Source organism: Belonocnema kinseyi, chromosome 5 (assembly GCF_010883055.1).
Source record: "Belonocnema kinseyi isolate 2016_QV_RU_SX_M_011 chromosome 5, B_treatae_v1, whole genome shotgun sequence".
Lineage (NCBI taxonomy): Eukaryota > Metazoa > Arthropoda > Insecta > Hymenoptera > Cynipidae > Belonocnema > Belonocnema kinseyi.
In genome coordinates this window covers 63,743,662-63,759,429 of record NC_046661.1, presented here as the reverse complement: position 1 = coordinate 63,759,429, position 15,768 = coordinate 63,743,662, and the positions used below count along the sequence as shown (strand labels likewise).

The following is a 15,768-nucleotide window of genomic DNA, read 5'->3' as shown; positions in this document are numbered from 1 at the left end:
TATATCTGTGCGTTTCAAGTTAAAAAAATCATCCTGCACAAGCAGGGTGATTTTTTTAACTTGAAAGTTTGAAATATCTCGAAAAATAGGCATTCTATAAAAAAATGTTATGAATCAAAATTTTTATGTAAAAAAAATCACCCTGTATATATATGTAAAAAATAATCGTATTTTCTTATTGAAATCTGATAGTTGTTCATTTCTTGGAGTATTACATTTTGTATTACAAATATACTTTGTTTAAAAATTATTTATCCAAAAAGATTTTTAAAATCGTATCAAGCATTTAAAGTCTGATATTAATGTAATAACACTTTTCATCGTTTTCAGGAAAAATCTAGCTGATAGCCTTATATTATGTGGTTAAAATATTGCGGCCAACAATTCATCCGTTTGGACTTAGTTTCGATGTGGCCAAATTGACAGCTGTTAGACGGACACTTGGGAATACAAGAGAGCTGTGTACTGTTTTGCTCGAGCGACTTTCAAGCGAGACAATACACTCTATTTTCAATCACGACAAACAACAACAAAAAGAATATTTTCGGGAAAAAGCGAGTTGAACCGGCCGGTATAATTGCCTTTAGATTATGTGCTTAAAATATGACGTTCAACAACTCAACCGTTTAGATTTAGTTTGCCCCTAGCGAATTTGACATCCATTTGAAGCGCCTTAAGGGTGTTGGTTAAATCCGACTTTGAGTTTTTGTTTATAGGTACGGCATTGACTCAATATGTATATTTTCTGAAGAATTTGAGAACGGAAGACAGAAAACTTGTCAAATATCCGGGGTTTTGCGAGGTCCTCGGATCAATAGAATTTTGAAAAATCAAACCTTTTTTTGAGGAAATCGTGATTTTCAAGACAAATATGAATTATGCGAAAAAGAAGAAATCAGCGGGTAGCAGACGACAGCTTTTGGACGGTAGGAATCGTTCGCAAATTAATTTTTTTACTCACAATTCTGACACCATAGAAGAATTCTCGACAGTCATCAATGTTTTCGAAGGACCACGACTTGATGATGGTGACTCTAAATTTTGCGAAATACGTCGCGAAATAGAGAAAAAAGGGGAATAAACTCTCATCTCCTATGTTTGTTGTAACTATAGTTGTAATCAGCCACCAGACTAGCTGTTACCGTTGCGCCATGCACAGTATCGAGGTGCCCTTCCTTATCGACCGCAGGTAAAGACTACGATTCTCAAGGGGAAAGTCTCTTCTGCGTCATTGACTTTTTGATGAGACTATCATCAATCGATAATACGTCAAAAATATTTAGACACGTGTCCCGGAGTTTTTGTAAGTGGTCTCTTGCAAGAACTATGAACGTTTGTAAATCACGTTAGCCACGGTTGCCGAACGTCTGCCGGTTCGCGCGCGTATACATCCATCAAGCACCGCCGGTGCAGTGGTAAAGAGCTTGAAGGGCGACCACGCTTCCGTGGGTTGAAGTCTTTTTGGCGACTTTTTTTTGTATTGTGAACATGTCAAACAATCATTTTTAATGTTTCCCTGGCGATTCAATTTTTTTCGAAAATATTACTGGGAATTAAATATCATGGAGACACTTTTTGTATAATTTATTTGTATAATCGTAATTTATTTTTCTTTACATATTGGCGGGTGATGATCGTCATAGATTATCACGTAGCTGCGTGATGCGCTGTTCCAGTTTTATAGTTAAACCAATTCAAGCTTGCATGTAAAATTTTGCACATTGATAATTCCAATTTTACAAACCTGATGAGTGTTCATTTTCTTTATAGATTATAAATTTAACAAGTTGCCAACAAAATACATTTCAAAATGAACAAATTTCGAAATTAGGCCCTCTGAAAATTTATTTATAAATTTCAAGCTTATCAAGTTAACCTACATTTATTCTGGATTTTGCAGAATTTTCCACATTGATAATGATTCCAATATTATATAACTGTCGAGTATAGACTTTTCTTTATCAATTATAAATTGATCAAGTTACCCAGGAATGAATTTCGAAATTATCAAATACGAAAAAAAGTCCACAAAAGGATTTGAACCCACGGCAGCTTGATGAATGTACGTTAGGATGGTCCAAAAATGTATGGCAATTTTTTTTTTGATGCTAGAGGGCAACGATCCCATGAATTTGATTTCAAATCCGAAAAAAGAAATTTTGCTAATTTTTTATTTCGTTTGAACAGGTGCCGGTTTTGACTTGAATTTTCCCACTTAAAACGCATGGGGAAAATCACTTTTTTGAGTTTTTAGAATAATTTTTTAAAGTTTGAAAAAATGTGACGGGAAAGTATCGGGGCCTGTAGAGAATTGTCCAACGATGAATTTCATTTATCAGACATATGGGTTGGACACCCCTAACACACCGCCACGTGTACCTGAAAACAAATGGAATTTGTTAAAAATTTTTTTCCAAAATTCGTTTTTTCTTAAAAAATTATTACTATTGGTATAGTGGAATATTTATTAACATTAGTTCATTAATGATAATAAATATACCATTAGACCAACATGAATAATTTTAGGTAAAAAAAGTTAGGGGTTTCAAACTCAAAAAAGTTATTTTCCCCATGCATTTTACATGGGAAACTTGAAGGCAAACCCGGAACTTGTTGAAATGAAAAGTGAAAAAAAAAAATTATGGAATTTCCTTTTTCGACTAACGTGATTTACAACCGCTTATAGTTCTTACCCGCGGTCGATAAGGAAGAGCGCCCTGATACATTTACAATAAAAAGACAGGACATGTTAGTTTATTTTCTGTTTTTCTCCATTTTGCGACGTATTTCGCAGAATTTAGGGTCACCATCGTCAAATCTTGGCCCTTCGAAAACATTGATGACTGTCGAGAATTCTTCTATGGTGTTAGAATTGTAACTAAAAAAATTAATTTGCGAACGATTCCTACCGTTCAAAAGCTGTCGCCTGCTACCCGCTGATTTCTTCTCTTTCGCATAATTCATATTTGTCGTGAAAATCATGATTTCCTCAACAAAATGTTTGATTTTTTAAAATTTTATTGATCTGAGGATCTCGCAAAACACCGAATATTTGACAAGTTTTTTTTCTTTCGTTCTCAAATCCTTCGGAACAAATATATATTGAGTCAAAGCCGTACGATTAAAAAAAATATAAAGTTGGATTTAACCAAGACCCTTAAGAAGCATTGCAAAATGACGTTCACGCTAGAGCTCATACAGACTGTTCGATATCTGAGCAAATTGAAAAATTCTGCATCTTAGTTTGGACAGATGAAAAATCTCTACATACACAATACCTCAATTAAATTCGCCAAGGATTACGAAAACTATAAGTCTCCCAAGTTTAGAAAAAGCAGCTATTTCAGTGAAAACGTAACTAAAGCAAATCATAACTTAAAAATAAAAAATGTTCTATTCTCTGTCACAGGAAACAACACACATACCGAAAATGGCGATAAAGAGTGATCGGATTGATACAAATTTTATATATCGTAAAATAAATAGAAGCTAACATAATCTTTTTTCCCTTGCGTGTTACTGGAAAGTATGCAGAATGCAAAAATCGATTTATTTTTTATAATTAAAGCCTATTACACTATTCTTACTATGAATTATACGATACTGTCCGACGACTGATTCATGTCCAAAGCAATGTATATCCTATGTTAAAATTAAGGGCTTATTTAGTACCCAAAAATCAAATAAAAATATGCACATCAGAATGTATGGCTACATTTAGGCTCTCGGTTACCCCTAAAATTAATTTTGAAAAATAATCTCTTAAATGGAAAGCTGCCCCAAAACTAAAAGTAATGATTTAGAAAAAATAATAATATAGCAAGAGTGTATGATATTTTTATCTGTCTGAAAATGTCAATTACAATTCCGAAAACGACATCTCACATTTGAACATCATTTGACTAAAAGCAACCTTAACGCTGTGAAACTGCTTTTACAATAAAGTCACCAAAAATACACGTTTTGTTACCATTTTTTATTGTACAAGACCGAACGCGCGCTATCACGCGCGCGTTTACCTTTTTTGGAAGTATGATATTTTATCATATTTTATGTATTTTTTTACTATAAGATTCATTTAGTTTAAGTTTATACTATATTTTTGTTCAAGAATATATGAATTTGTTTTTGTTGATTTTGCAATATCCAATTTATAGTGAAACTTAATTTGTTTTTAATATTATTTGTAATTATTTAAAAATACAATATTATTCGAATATTTCTATATACACGTAATTCTATATAATATTATTTTGCCGCTGCTCTCCTAGTAAAATTTTTATTGAATTCCAAGATTGATCTCGGGAAAATGCCACATGCAATTGTCCATGATTAAACACATCTTCACGAAGATCTAACCCGATAGAATCGAAAGTTTGTCCTTCACAATACCATGTAATACGATGTATAAAGACAATGTCCCCTGCCTTATCACCTGTTCAAATAAGACATTGTAGAAGATTATTTGCAAGTTCGATTATTTGCAAACGTGTACTATTACATAGACCCTCGTTAATAGAAATATTATGAATTAGCATAACAATACAATTTTTTCTTAATCGTAATTCATGAACAGGAAGGGTCGGTGGATTAAATGTGTTTCAAGTATTCTGGGAGTATTGTATCATTTATATCTCCATTACCAAAACTTTTCACACAATCTACACTTGTATAAATTTGTTCTGTGGTTTTGTCCAGTAGCTCCACGACTCTGTAATTTATTTCTTCAATACCAACATTTCGTACTGATAATATAGCTGTCTTTTCTAGATCTTCAAATCTTCGATCCTTAATAAGTTTATTACTAAAAATGTTCTGTACTACATCATCGGTTCTAGTAGCTACATATTTTTATTGGGATATTAAGTAATTCTCATTGTCATTTAAAGTGCCATCTCCACAGACAATAAATACTTTTCGAATTCTGCTTCTTGCGGTAAAGTACTTATATTTTCTGTTAGTTAAAATACCGAGGCATGTTTTCAAAGTGAACTGAATTTAATGGTGTAGTGAAAACTAATAAAAATGTTATTATTTTATAGTATTTTTCATGTTATTCTGCACGGAGAAAAAAGTTCAGTGGCTCCTACCCTTGCAAGGGTTAGAGCCACTAAACGGAATAGTAAATTATGGACGGGCCACTACAAGAGTAGAATCTACTGAACGCGTGTTGAGTCGACTCTACTAGTCGCTGAAGAGTAGCTTCTACTACGCAGGCAGTCGCACGTACAATTCCTGTTCAGTAGAACATACCGAAGATGAGTGCGATCTACTGAACAAGAATCGTACATGCGACTGCGTGCGCAGTAGATGCTACTCTTCAGTGATTAGTAAAATTGCGCTTAAAACTATAAAAAAGAATCCTTAAAAATTTATAATTACACAAAGTACATGATTTTTTTCAAGATATACATACATCTACATATGATTAATTGGTAAATCGTATTTTTAAGACTTTATTAACAATTAAAATTTCGCACGCAACGAGGGGGATTCGAACGCATAACCTATCGCACGCTAATCAAGGACCCTAACCATTTACCTATCGAGAGTATACAGTCGATTTTACTGAACAGATAGTCAGCCTTCGTACTCTTCTGTTCAGTAGAATCAACACAACGCTGTTTAGTGTTCTTGAATCAACGAGTAGTTACTATTACTATAAATCAGCTTACTAAACGCGAATAGTAGCATATACTCTACCAGTTCTCTCCGTGTGGCACGTTCGTATATTTTCAAGCGCAGCTGCGGTCAATTAGGAGGGTCGGCTTTTAATCTATAACATCAAGAGTTCTTCTTCGATTGACTTAAAATTTGGACACAATATTTCTAAAATATTTTACAACAAAAAAACAAATACAAAAAAAATTGTTGCAAGTGCTTATGTAAAATTATGTAAAAGGCCTTTCTTCGTTCGATAAAGCAACATTAAGGATTGTGTGAACAATATCTCTTTGTTTTCTATTTAATTTGTGGTACTGAGTTTGACCTAGTTGTTCATGTTAAGTAAGCGATACCTCGTCATCGTGAAACTCAATATCGTTCCGAAATTTTATTATTTATGGCATCTTTGAAAAGCTACTAATATCGGATCTTTCGTAAGAAAGATAGGTATTTATCTAAATATATGATCTTATGCATGCTTCTTGTATATTATAGTTTCTTTGAAAATTTTGTGACATAGCATATTTAAATTTATCCCATAGTTCTCCAGGATTCATAGTTTGACAGTATATTAAAATACGAAAAAATAAACGTCTTAATTGTTGGGGCATCATCCAAACTTCTCCTTCTGCCATAGCACGATCCCACTCTGCATCATCTTCGATGAGACCTAATGCCAAACAGGTTCTTTGAAAAGTATCATAAGTTTATTTATTAACAGTTCTGCAATCTTGGGAACTTATAGCCCCTTTGATTGTTATTAGTAATAGTCTCAGATAGAATAGTTATATTGTAGTCAGACTAACAGTACATCCGCCCAATAACGTTAAATTTTGTTTTTCGTTTTTGTCAAATTGATCATTTTGATCCACTATGTTTTTTAAATACGTAGTGAGATGGAATTTCAGAATACGTATATCATTTGGCATCAGTATCACGTCCATCTAAATCAAAATAGTTGATTAGCATAGTTTTTTTTCCTATGCGTTTCTTATAGCATGTTCACTTTCAGCATCGTCAATAGTATACGATCACATGCTTCAACAGGACTCACGTATCCGAGTATCTATGAAATTTTTTATTTCATCATGATGAATAACATTTTCGCTGTTATTGGCATCAGTAACTACGACGGAAGCAGTATAATGTCCTTGTAGATATATTTGTATAAATATTTGACTGACTTTATGCTAGAAAGTACTTCCACATTAATATGCGAGTTAAAGAACTTTAATAATCTAACATTGTAAGGTATTACAAATTGATTGTTAGTCGTGCCTCCATTTTGGCGATTATATGTATGTACCGGTATCTGTTCTACGATAAGTTGGGTATCCGTTTTCATCTATTCTTGTTTCGTCTTGAAACTTTTTTTGGAAAATGCTTACTACATTTACCTTTATCATCTTTACCTGGAAATAAGCGTTGAATAGAGAAATATTAATATTTTCAGATTCCAGCGTGAAAGTGAAGATTATTCTATTTTTTTTAATGCGCGATTTTTCCATCTGTCTAAAATGTCATTATAAGAATAGAATATCTCAGAAACTAATTTATTTCTGTATCCATAGCGGCCGCCGCATAGTTTCCTATTCCCTAAAAAAGAACGTGTTTTCAATATATTTAATTCCTTGTAATTGTACTAGCATATACACCTCACAGAGATGTCTTGTATTCCCCAAAAGTGTTCGTATTTTGAGATTATTTAATTCCTTCTAGTAAGTTCAAAAATGTGTGTAATAAATTGTTTTAACTCCTTCATGTGGAATATAAATTCTGAAATTTTAATTTTAATCAATTCAAGTCTGCCTCTCTAGAGTTAAAATTATTTTAATTCACATATTTGAATGGATTTTTATAGTGCATTTTGGAACACTTTTAAATAAATGATGAAAATATGAATATTTTTCGAGTTTATAAGTTATAAAAAAGATCTAATAATAAAAAATAGGTTAAATAAATTCTTCCGTTACATTTTAATAAGTTGATTTAGAGGGATAGGATTTGCACTTTTTCTGTTTCCGTTGCGGGATTTTTAGACGGAGGAAAGATCGCTTATTCATAGGAAAACAATATCTTAATTTTTCTAAATTTAACGCTTAATACCAGGTACACTAATCTCCGCAGGGACCGTGAATCATGTTTTTCTTAACAATATTATGAAGGTCATGTTCTGTATCTGGATTTGGAATTTCTGCCGAAATATATTCACATCTACAATATCAGTAGTAGTTATTTTACTATTTTGTTTTAACGTTAATAACAAATGAACATGATGTAATCCACATTTTTGATACTCGACAACATAAACGAATGCTTGTACTTTGCCGAAGAATTGTTGTTTTACTATAATGTTGATTAATGCATTTTTCTTTGCATTAAAAACTCGTGAAATAATGTATGGTCCATCAGATGCTGGCTGATAATGTAATGAATTATCTTTCACTTCAGCCTAGTTTGGATTACATGTCATAGTTATAAACAAACCTGACTTAACGAGTTTTCTTAAAATTTCCATTGCATCTTAATAGTGCTAAAGCATATTACGGGGAGATCCTGAGAATTATGATGGGAGGATGATCATTCTTCCAACAGTAGTTTGTAAATCATCTGATCTTTGTTGTAAATGATCAACTAATCCCTAATAAGTATCAGCGCGATGTGTCTTTTGATTCAATTTGCAGTAATTCATCCTATCCTTTTCGTTTTTCACATAATCATCGACAACCCACTGTTGAAATAATCGTCCACCCATAAAAAGTATATCTCTAGTTGCCATTCTATATTTAATATATGCAGATCGTGAAACTTGGCTTCGTCTATTAACACATGGTATTCTGTCATTCCAACCTTGTGTGCCATAAGGATAAAATAATGGATAAATCCAAGGTTCAACGTTTGGATCCATAGAGCTGACAAATTGAAAGAAAAAATTATTAGACATTTTTTTTTCTTAAAATTACAAAGATTTAGAACCAGACAAACGTTTGAACTTGCTTCATATGTAATTTCAAGAATTTGAAATTCGATAGCGCGTTTCGTCTGAACGTAATTTGTGTTTCAAACAAATTTAAAAGAAATTTTTATAGGTTACGGTAACATGGCGTCAATATTCGCGCTTTTTGAGCCCTATTAAAGTTAAATCTTAAAGAGGTATGCTTACATATTTCGTCGTCCTTAACCCTTATTGACCCAATTTGTCCGTTTTTGTCCGTCACCCCTTGCCACCCTATTTTTCAATTTAAAAAAAGAAACATGGGTTTTCAAGGTAATTTTTGTTTAAAACGTATTTTTGATGCGAAAGATGTCTTGACAATAGTTAAAATCACAAAAACTCCGGCTTAGAATGTCCAAACAATAAATTTATACACACAGAAAATTCATTTTTCATCATTAAGGGGTGGTACATCCACCCCCAAAATAAGATATTTACAAAAAACCGCTATTATACCGATTTTCTCAAAATAAACAAATTATATAAAATTGGTAAATTACAAAATAAAAAAGGAATATAAAATGAAAAAAAGGTTCCTCATAAACATCTACCTCCACGCGGTAAGAAGAGAATTTCAAAATTTCACCTTTTGAAAAACTGCCGATTTTCACTCCTTTGAGCTATTTTCTGGGTTGGTAACGAAATTTAACCTTATATAACAAAAGAAAATATATTTTCTATTATTTGTGATATACTTTCCCCCATTTTTACCTCTATTCTAAGCTGAAACAACTTTTTCAGAACAATCCGTAAAACAGCTATTTTTCGTAAATATGTGATTTTAGGGGTGCTCCTACAATCCCTTAATGATGAAAAATGAATTTTCTGTGTGTATAACTTTATTATTTGGACATTTTGAGCCTAAGTTTTTGTGATTTCAGCTATTGTCAAGACCTGTCTCGCATCGAAAATGTGATAAAAAAAAATTACCTTAGAAAATCACTTTTATCACTTGAAAAATAGGGTGGGAATGGGTGTTTTTTTTCGAAATTTTCGGGTCAGATTCTGAAAGAGTACGCTTGAAAATACCCGCCAATATATTTTCAGATCTTTTCTAGCATAATTAACAAAGTTGCCCGAGCTTAAAATTGACGGACAAAAACGGACAAATTGGGTCAATAAGGGTTAAGATCAGTAGTCTCTATGTTCTCGTCTAAATGCTAAGTTTGTAATAAAATTGGTCATAATTACAATGGTTATAATAACATAAGAAAAGTTCTATTTTAATAAAACATAAATTGCTTTAGTATAAAATAATTGTAACATCAGTTGGTATGGAGATAAGTAGTATTAAGGACGATAAAGTATGTAAGCACATCTCATATTACTTTTAATAAAAGAAAATAGATTAAGAAACTGCGATGCAGTTATCATTATTTATTAGTTATTAGATCTGAGGCAGCAAATAAAAACAGCGCGATAAAATGATAGACCAACAGAAACCATGGCCAAGTCATCCAATCTGGCAACCCTGCAAGACCCCTTTAAGAAAAAGCTGACCTGTGTTTTTGTAAATGCTCTTTTATACCTTATCTAGCCAGCTTAGGCTGGCAGCCGCGATCAAATTATTATCTTTTTATTAAATAATTACTTGGCTTATTGACAATTTTGTAAAAATAGATTTACAGGTGTAGACTTTCTAGATTAACCCTCTCTCTCTCTCTATGCCCTATTCCAATTGTGACAGCCGTATAGTTAGCTCGATACCATGTACAAAGTCAAAATTCGAACGGACCTCTTTTTCTAACGTTTGGAGGTAGTAAGAGAGGTCCGTTCGATTTTCGACCTCGAAACAGGATCGGAGCCACATTGCAGTAACTATATGTCTTTGGAATAGCACGTCACTTACCAACCCTGAACATACATGTCATTGTCGGGGATATAAACAAATTACCTATTATAATATAATAAAAACATTAGAAAAATGTAGAACGACAATAAGAACATCAAAAAGATGTACAACGATCAAATGATTATGTTTTTATCAAATAATTACTTGGATAATTGATAATTTTGTACAATACTGATTTTCAAAGTTCCCGCTTACTGTGTCTACATTCAAACCAAAATGAGAAGCCAATCAGGAATCAGGAAAAGGCGTTACGACTTTCGATATATTTCGAGTTCGAATCATTCATCTTCTTTTTATAATAGGACTACGTTTTATGATTTACTAATAAATTTATTAATCAACTTGTATTCAGATTTGATACTTAAAAGTTCTTTTACGTTGCAAAACAATGAAATCTTATCAAAAACATCTACTATTGAAACACGTCACCAAGTATTTTAAAAATAAATGTGAGAAAAAAATCGTCAATGAATTCTTTTTATTTTCCAGGATGGAAGGAGGCATAAAATCCCTACATTTTTCGAATTAACAATGTTAGATTTAGTGTTTTTTCTTATCAACTTTTTGAAGATTTATTTTCGAAATTAAAGTTTTCATAAACTTTCTTCAAACGAAACTTTGCAATCCTCTTTGCATCCCAGATGTTTTGATGAAGTTTAGATATTTAAGAATGTCAATAAAATAAATGAAATGATCTTGGGGCACTTTCATTTTATTTCGCCGAACTCGGTTGCGAACTTATTAAGTTTTACAATGTAACATGGAATTGAATCAAATTAGACCTATATCAAAAGTCTTCAACACTTTATTTAACATGCGCTAGAGTAACTTTATTGTGAAATAATGAAAGAGAAATGTGTTTAAACAACTACTAAAACATAAACATTTTTTAGTACTTTTATAGTCTTATTAATATCGTTATGCTTGGTTTTAAAAATTAAAACCTACATTAAAAGTTTCATTTGCATCACCCTTTAATAGGTTTAGCTCTGTATTGAAGTAAGTCATGATGCTCAAATTTGAGGATTTTTGTTTTTAAATTCGACACATTGAAGGTTTTGTTATTAGGTCGCAACTGATCTCGGCGAAATAAAATAGAATGACCCTTTGCAGATAAAAAAATTTTAATGGTTTTTCCAGACCTCTTCACAAATTGTGAAAATGAATTACTGAAAAACGAAAATCTGTTCAGCGATGAAGCCTTGCTTACGGAGATTGAAGAGCCTGTGCATATGATAGAAGATTTCGACTTTTTGAATGTCGAAAGCACGAGGAATTTTGATGAATCAAAACCGTGTTCATCGTCTGCAGCGCCAAATGTTATAAAACCATCATTAAAAGACAAGCCGCAACTTCCTGAATCTTTTCCTGTTCAGTTGAAACATCAACGGGTACCTGTAGCACAAACTTTATTTAGTCCAAATTACTCTGTTCATCATGGTATTAATCTGAGTGTTTCAACTCCTTTGGTTACGCTGGCACCTGTTCCAGCACAACAGGGCCATGTGATTTTTCCTTCTAACTTAATAAAATCAGAATCTGTTCTTTATTCTGGAGGGTCTCAGCCTGTTGTATCCACTCCAGTATCACATCAGTTACATACTCTTGTGAACACAACTAATGGAACTATACTTACTACAGGTAAGGGCATACATTTTTAAAAATTTCTTATTTTATACTCTAACTCTTCCTTCTCTGAATCAATGAACAGTAAATATATAAAGATCAATATATATTAACGTCGGAATTCCTGGATTCCGTCAATTTCATGACTTTTGAAACATCATATTATATATTTTATTCAAGTACACGCTGTGTACTTACGAAAAAAATGTAAGCCGAAAATAATTTTTATTAAGAATTATCTGACGACTATTAGCGTAAACAAGTGTATCCCTGGGTACAATCCACAGATTTCAATTCAGCGACTCCATTTACAATGAATCCATTTGCTGATAGCGCCGTGTTGAGACTATATCGACGGTTCGTACGAAGTCTAGTACCGGTCAGCGCTTGACGAACACAAACACCGTTTGATACTCCTAGCGAAGTGTAGCACGGTTCAAAATTCCTTAAAGAAGAGTATCACCACTCTTCGAACACTCGCGAAGCGAAGCACTACTTGCGGGTGCTCGCGAAGATTAGCACGACTCTCAAAACTTCAACGAAAAGTAGCACCGTTCGCACACAGTTTATTTAGTGCTCACGAAGAAAAGCACGCCCCGTTAGAGCGCTGGCGAAAATTAACACCACTCGAAAAGCACTGGTGAAGTGTAACACCACTCGCAAAAACCTGACGAAAAGTAGCACGAAAAGTCTAGCGCTGATAAAGAGTAGCATGACGCTGTTGCTTATAAAATTAATTAACTCAAATTCATCTAATAAAGTATTGTCAAAGTCTATTATCAATACCAATACTGTCAAATAACAGTCCGTACGTTATTTAAAAACTTTGTCAATTTGTCGAGTATTTTATTTGAATAAAAAACATTAAAAGCCTTTTATTTAAAAAAGCCATAGTATTATTTGAGCTTTTTGTTCCAGGAAAATTAAATTTCATGTTAAATTTAGTCTCTGACATACATTTTAAAGATATATTTTTTTTCCTGCAAAATTTAGATTACATTAATTTACAGATAAAAGATTCGTAAATTAAACCCGCAAATATCTGTCGAACTCTTTTACAACTTTTAAAACCACAAAACATGTTCTTATACTCATTTTACCCTTTGTAAGTTATGCTAAGTTTCGCCAAAGCTATTTAAGTAATGCTACTCTTTGTCAGCGATGTATTAGTTGTGCTAGGATTCATCATCGCTCGCCGAGTGGTGTTACTTTTCGTCCGTGTTAGCGAGTTGTGCTACGCTTCGTTAACACTCGGCGAGTTGTGCTTCTTTTCGTCAGCCATCGGCAAGTACTGCTATTTTTCGCTAAACTTTATGAACGGTGCTAGTTTTCGTTATCCGTCTTGACCGTGTTAGACTTCGTAAATATTATTGAACAGTGCTAGTCTTCTTACGGACCATCGATATGTAATATGTGCAGTGTATGCGTCTATCTGCATTTGAGCGGGTTTGATTGATCAAGGCTCGTGGTTGCGAATCACCGTTAAGTATGAAAAAAGGCTACCAGGAATCCTTACCTAGTCGATAGTCTATGGTAAGAACAAATTCAATTGCAAAAAATTGTAAAAATAAAGGTTTATTATGAGTTTTTAAATTTTTCATAAAAAATACTGTTTTCTATTTAAAATGACATTATTAATATTATTTTGATTCTTAAAATCATAAGACAACGATTTTTTCAGAGTCAGATTTTGGGCACGAAAACTGCCTTAAGTTAAGTTCTTTTTTGGATGAAAATAACCATTGGAAATAATCATCTTCGACATGTGTTTACCGCTGCAGCCTAATTTATTCAAATGGTTGACACCAAATCTCAACGGAAATTCAGAAGCAACAGATTATCGATACAAATTTTAGAAATTCTTAATATCCTGAATAGTTTTTCTGATTTTACTTATTTAGTGTAAAAAAATAAAAATTCGAAGATGACCTAAATGGTAACATTTTTAAAACTATTCAAGATATCAAAAATCCGTGCAGTGTGTATTGACAATAAAGTTTTACAGACTTTTCATTAAAATTGATTGTAAATCGGTTGCGGAAATTAGACTGCAGATGTGAAAACGTCAATTTCTTTACAAGTAATTAACAGTAGTGCATTTTTTAGAACTCTTTGTCTAATATTTGACCTAGAAATCTATAGCCATATGTGACGTGCGCCGAAAAAAGAGGGCTTACTCTGAAAAAAATCGAAATCGAGGTTTTTACACCTATCGATAGTTTTTTAGCTGTTGTTTTTATAAATCCTAATCTATTCAACCAATTGGCACGAAATTTTAAGAAGTTCAAAGATTAGATTATGGGTACATATTGCAGAGATTTTCGATATCCTGAATAGTTTGTAGGATTTGATGTATTTAGTTAAAAAAATGAAAATTTAGCGATGATTAAGTGATAATATTTTAACAAACAAAATTGTTTAAAAAAAGTCGAATACGCTGGGATAGGGGTCTGCGCAATACACAGGTGCAGCGTGATCCAGGATCGCCCGGCGCTTTTCAAGATCTACCAATTTTTTTGACGGCAAACTGAGAGCAAATTTATGACCACTCGAAAAAAATTCTAGATGGAAGGGCTCGGTTCTTAAAGCTCAATCTGGAGGACCCTTTTTCTGGTATAAGTTAACAAGACTTTAAGTAAAAAGTATTTTGTTCAAAGTATTTGAACGCGTAATTGCCGATAATTGTTCATAGATATATTTGTTTAACAGTAATAATACTAAATAATTATTAAACTCTTAATATGGAAACATTTGTTATTATGGATTTAAAAATTAATTATGTTTTTAACATCAGGTAATAGAAACCTAAGGACGCGTAAATTTCTTGCTACTTTTTAATATTTTACATCACTTTATTGGATATAATTTTTTATGTAATCATAAGAATGATATAATTGACACAAACTTAAATCTTATTTTGAAAATTAAATTTTAAATTATTAGTAAACAGACAGCTTTTTATGGAATTTAAATTGTGAATATAAAACATTCAAATTGTATTGAATATCTTATTTAGCAATATTAAAGTAACAAAAACAAAACATTTATTATTTTATATAATAAATTTCAATTTTAGCGTGAAGTTTCGAAAATAATTGAGGTCTCGAGTCTAAGGGTACCCGGTGGAAAAAAAGTCACTCTAAAGTAGAAAAATAGATTCATACATAATTACTATAGTGGTGAAATTTAATAATAAAATTGACAATAATTTAAATTTCAGAATAAATTTTTGCTATTGAAAATACGAGGGTGAATCAAATACTAACCGGAATTCTTTTTTAATATTTATTTATTTATAAAATAATACAAAAATACTATTGATTATTTTTCTACATAGTCTCCTTCACGCTCTACACATTTTTTCCAGCGGTTTGGAAGCTTGTTAATTCCTTGCTCGTAGAAACTTTGAGGTCGAGTCATCAACCAATTGCGCACGAATTCCTCAACATCTTGATCGTTGTCAAATCGCAATCCTCTTAAGTGCATCTTTCATGGGCGCAAACAAATGATAGTCACAGGGTGACAAATTTGGGCTGTATGGAGGATGCTCAAGGGTTTCCCAATGCATATCCTCCAGATTTTGTTTCGTTTCACCCGCCGTATGTGGCCTGGCATTGTCATGAAGAAGGAT

The 15,768-nt window shown here is 32.4% G+C and overlaps 1 protein-coding gene across 4 annotated transcripts in view; it reads left to right on the top strand.

The window, feature by feature from the left end:
* LOC117173473 (sterol regulatory element-binding protein 2) overlaps nucleotides 1-15,768 on the top strand; it is a 168,757-nt gene that overhangs the window by 35,365 nt on the left and 117,624 nt on the right. For 3 of the 4 annotated variants that reach the window (XM_033362076.1, XM_033362073.1, XM_033362074.1), the window contains exon 2: nucleotides 11,652-12,152. In XM_033362076.1, the coding sequence (XP_033217967.1) occupies nucleotides 11,652-12,152 (501 nt within the window). Of the gene's footprint in view, nucleotides 1-405; nucleotides 572-11,651; nucleotides 12,153-15,768 lie in introns of those variants that run through there. The other variant, XM_033362075.1, reaches the window with a different exon arrangement.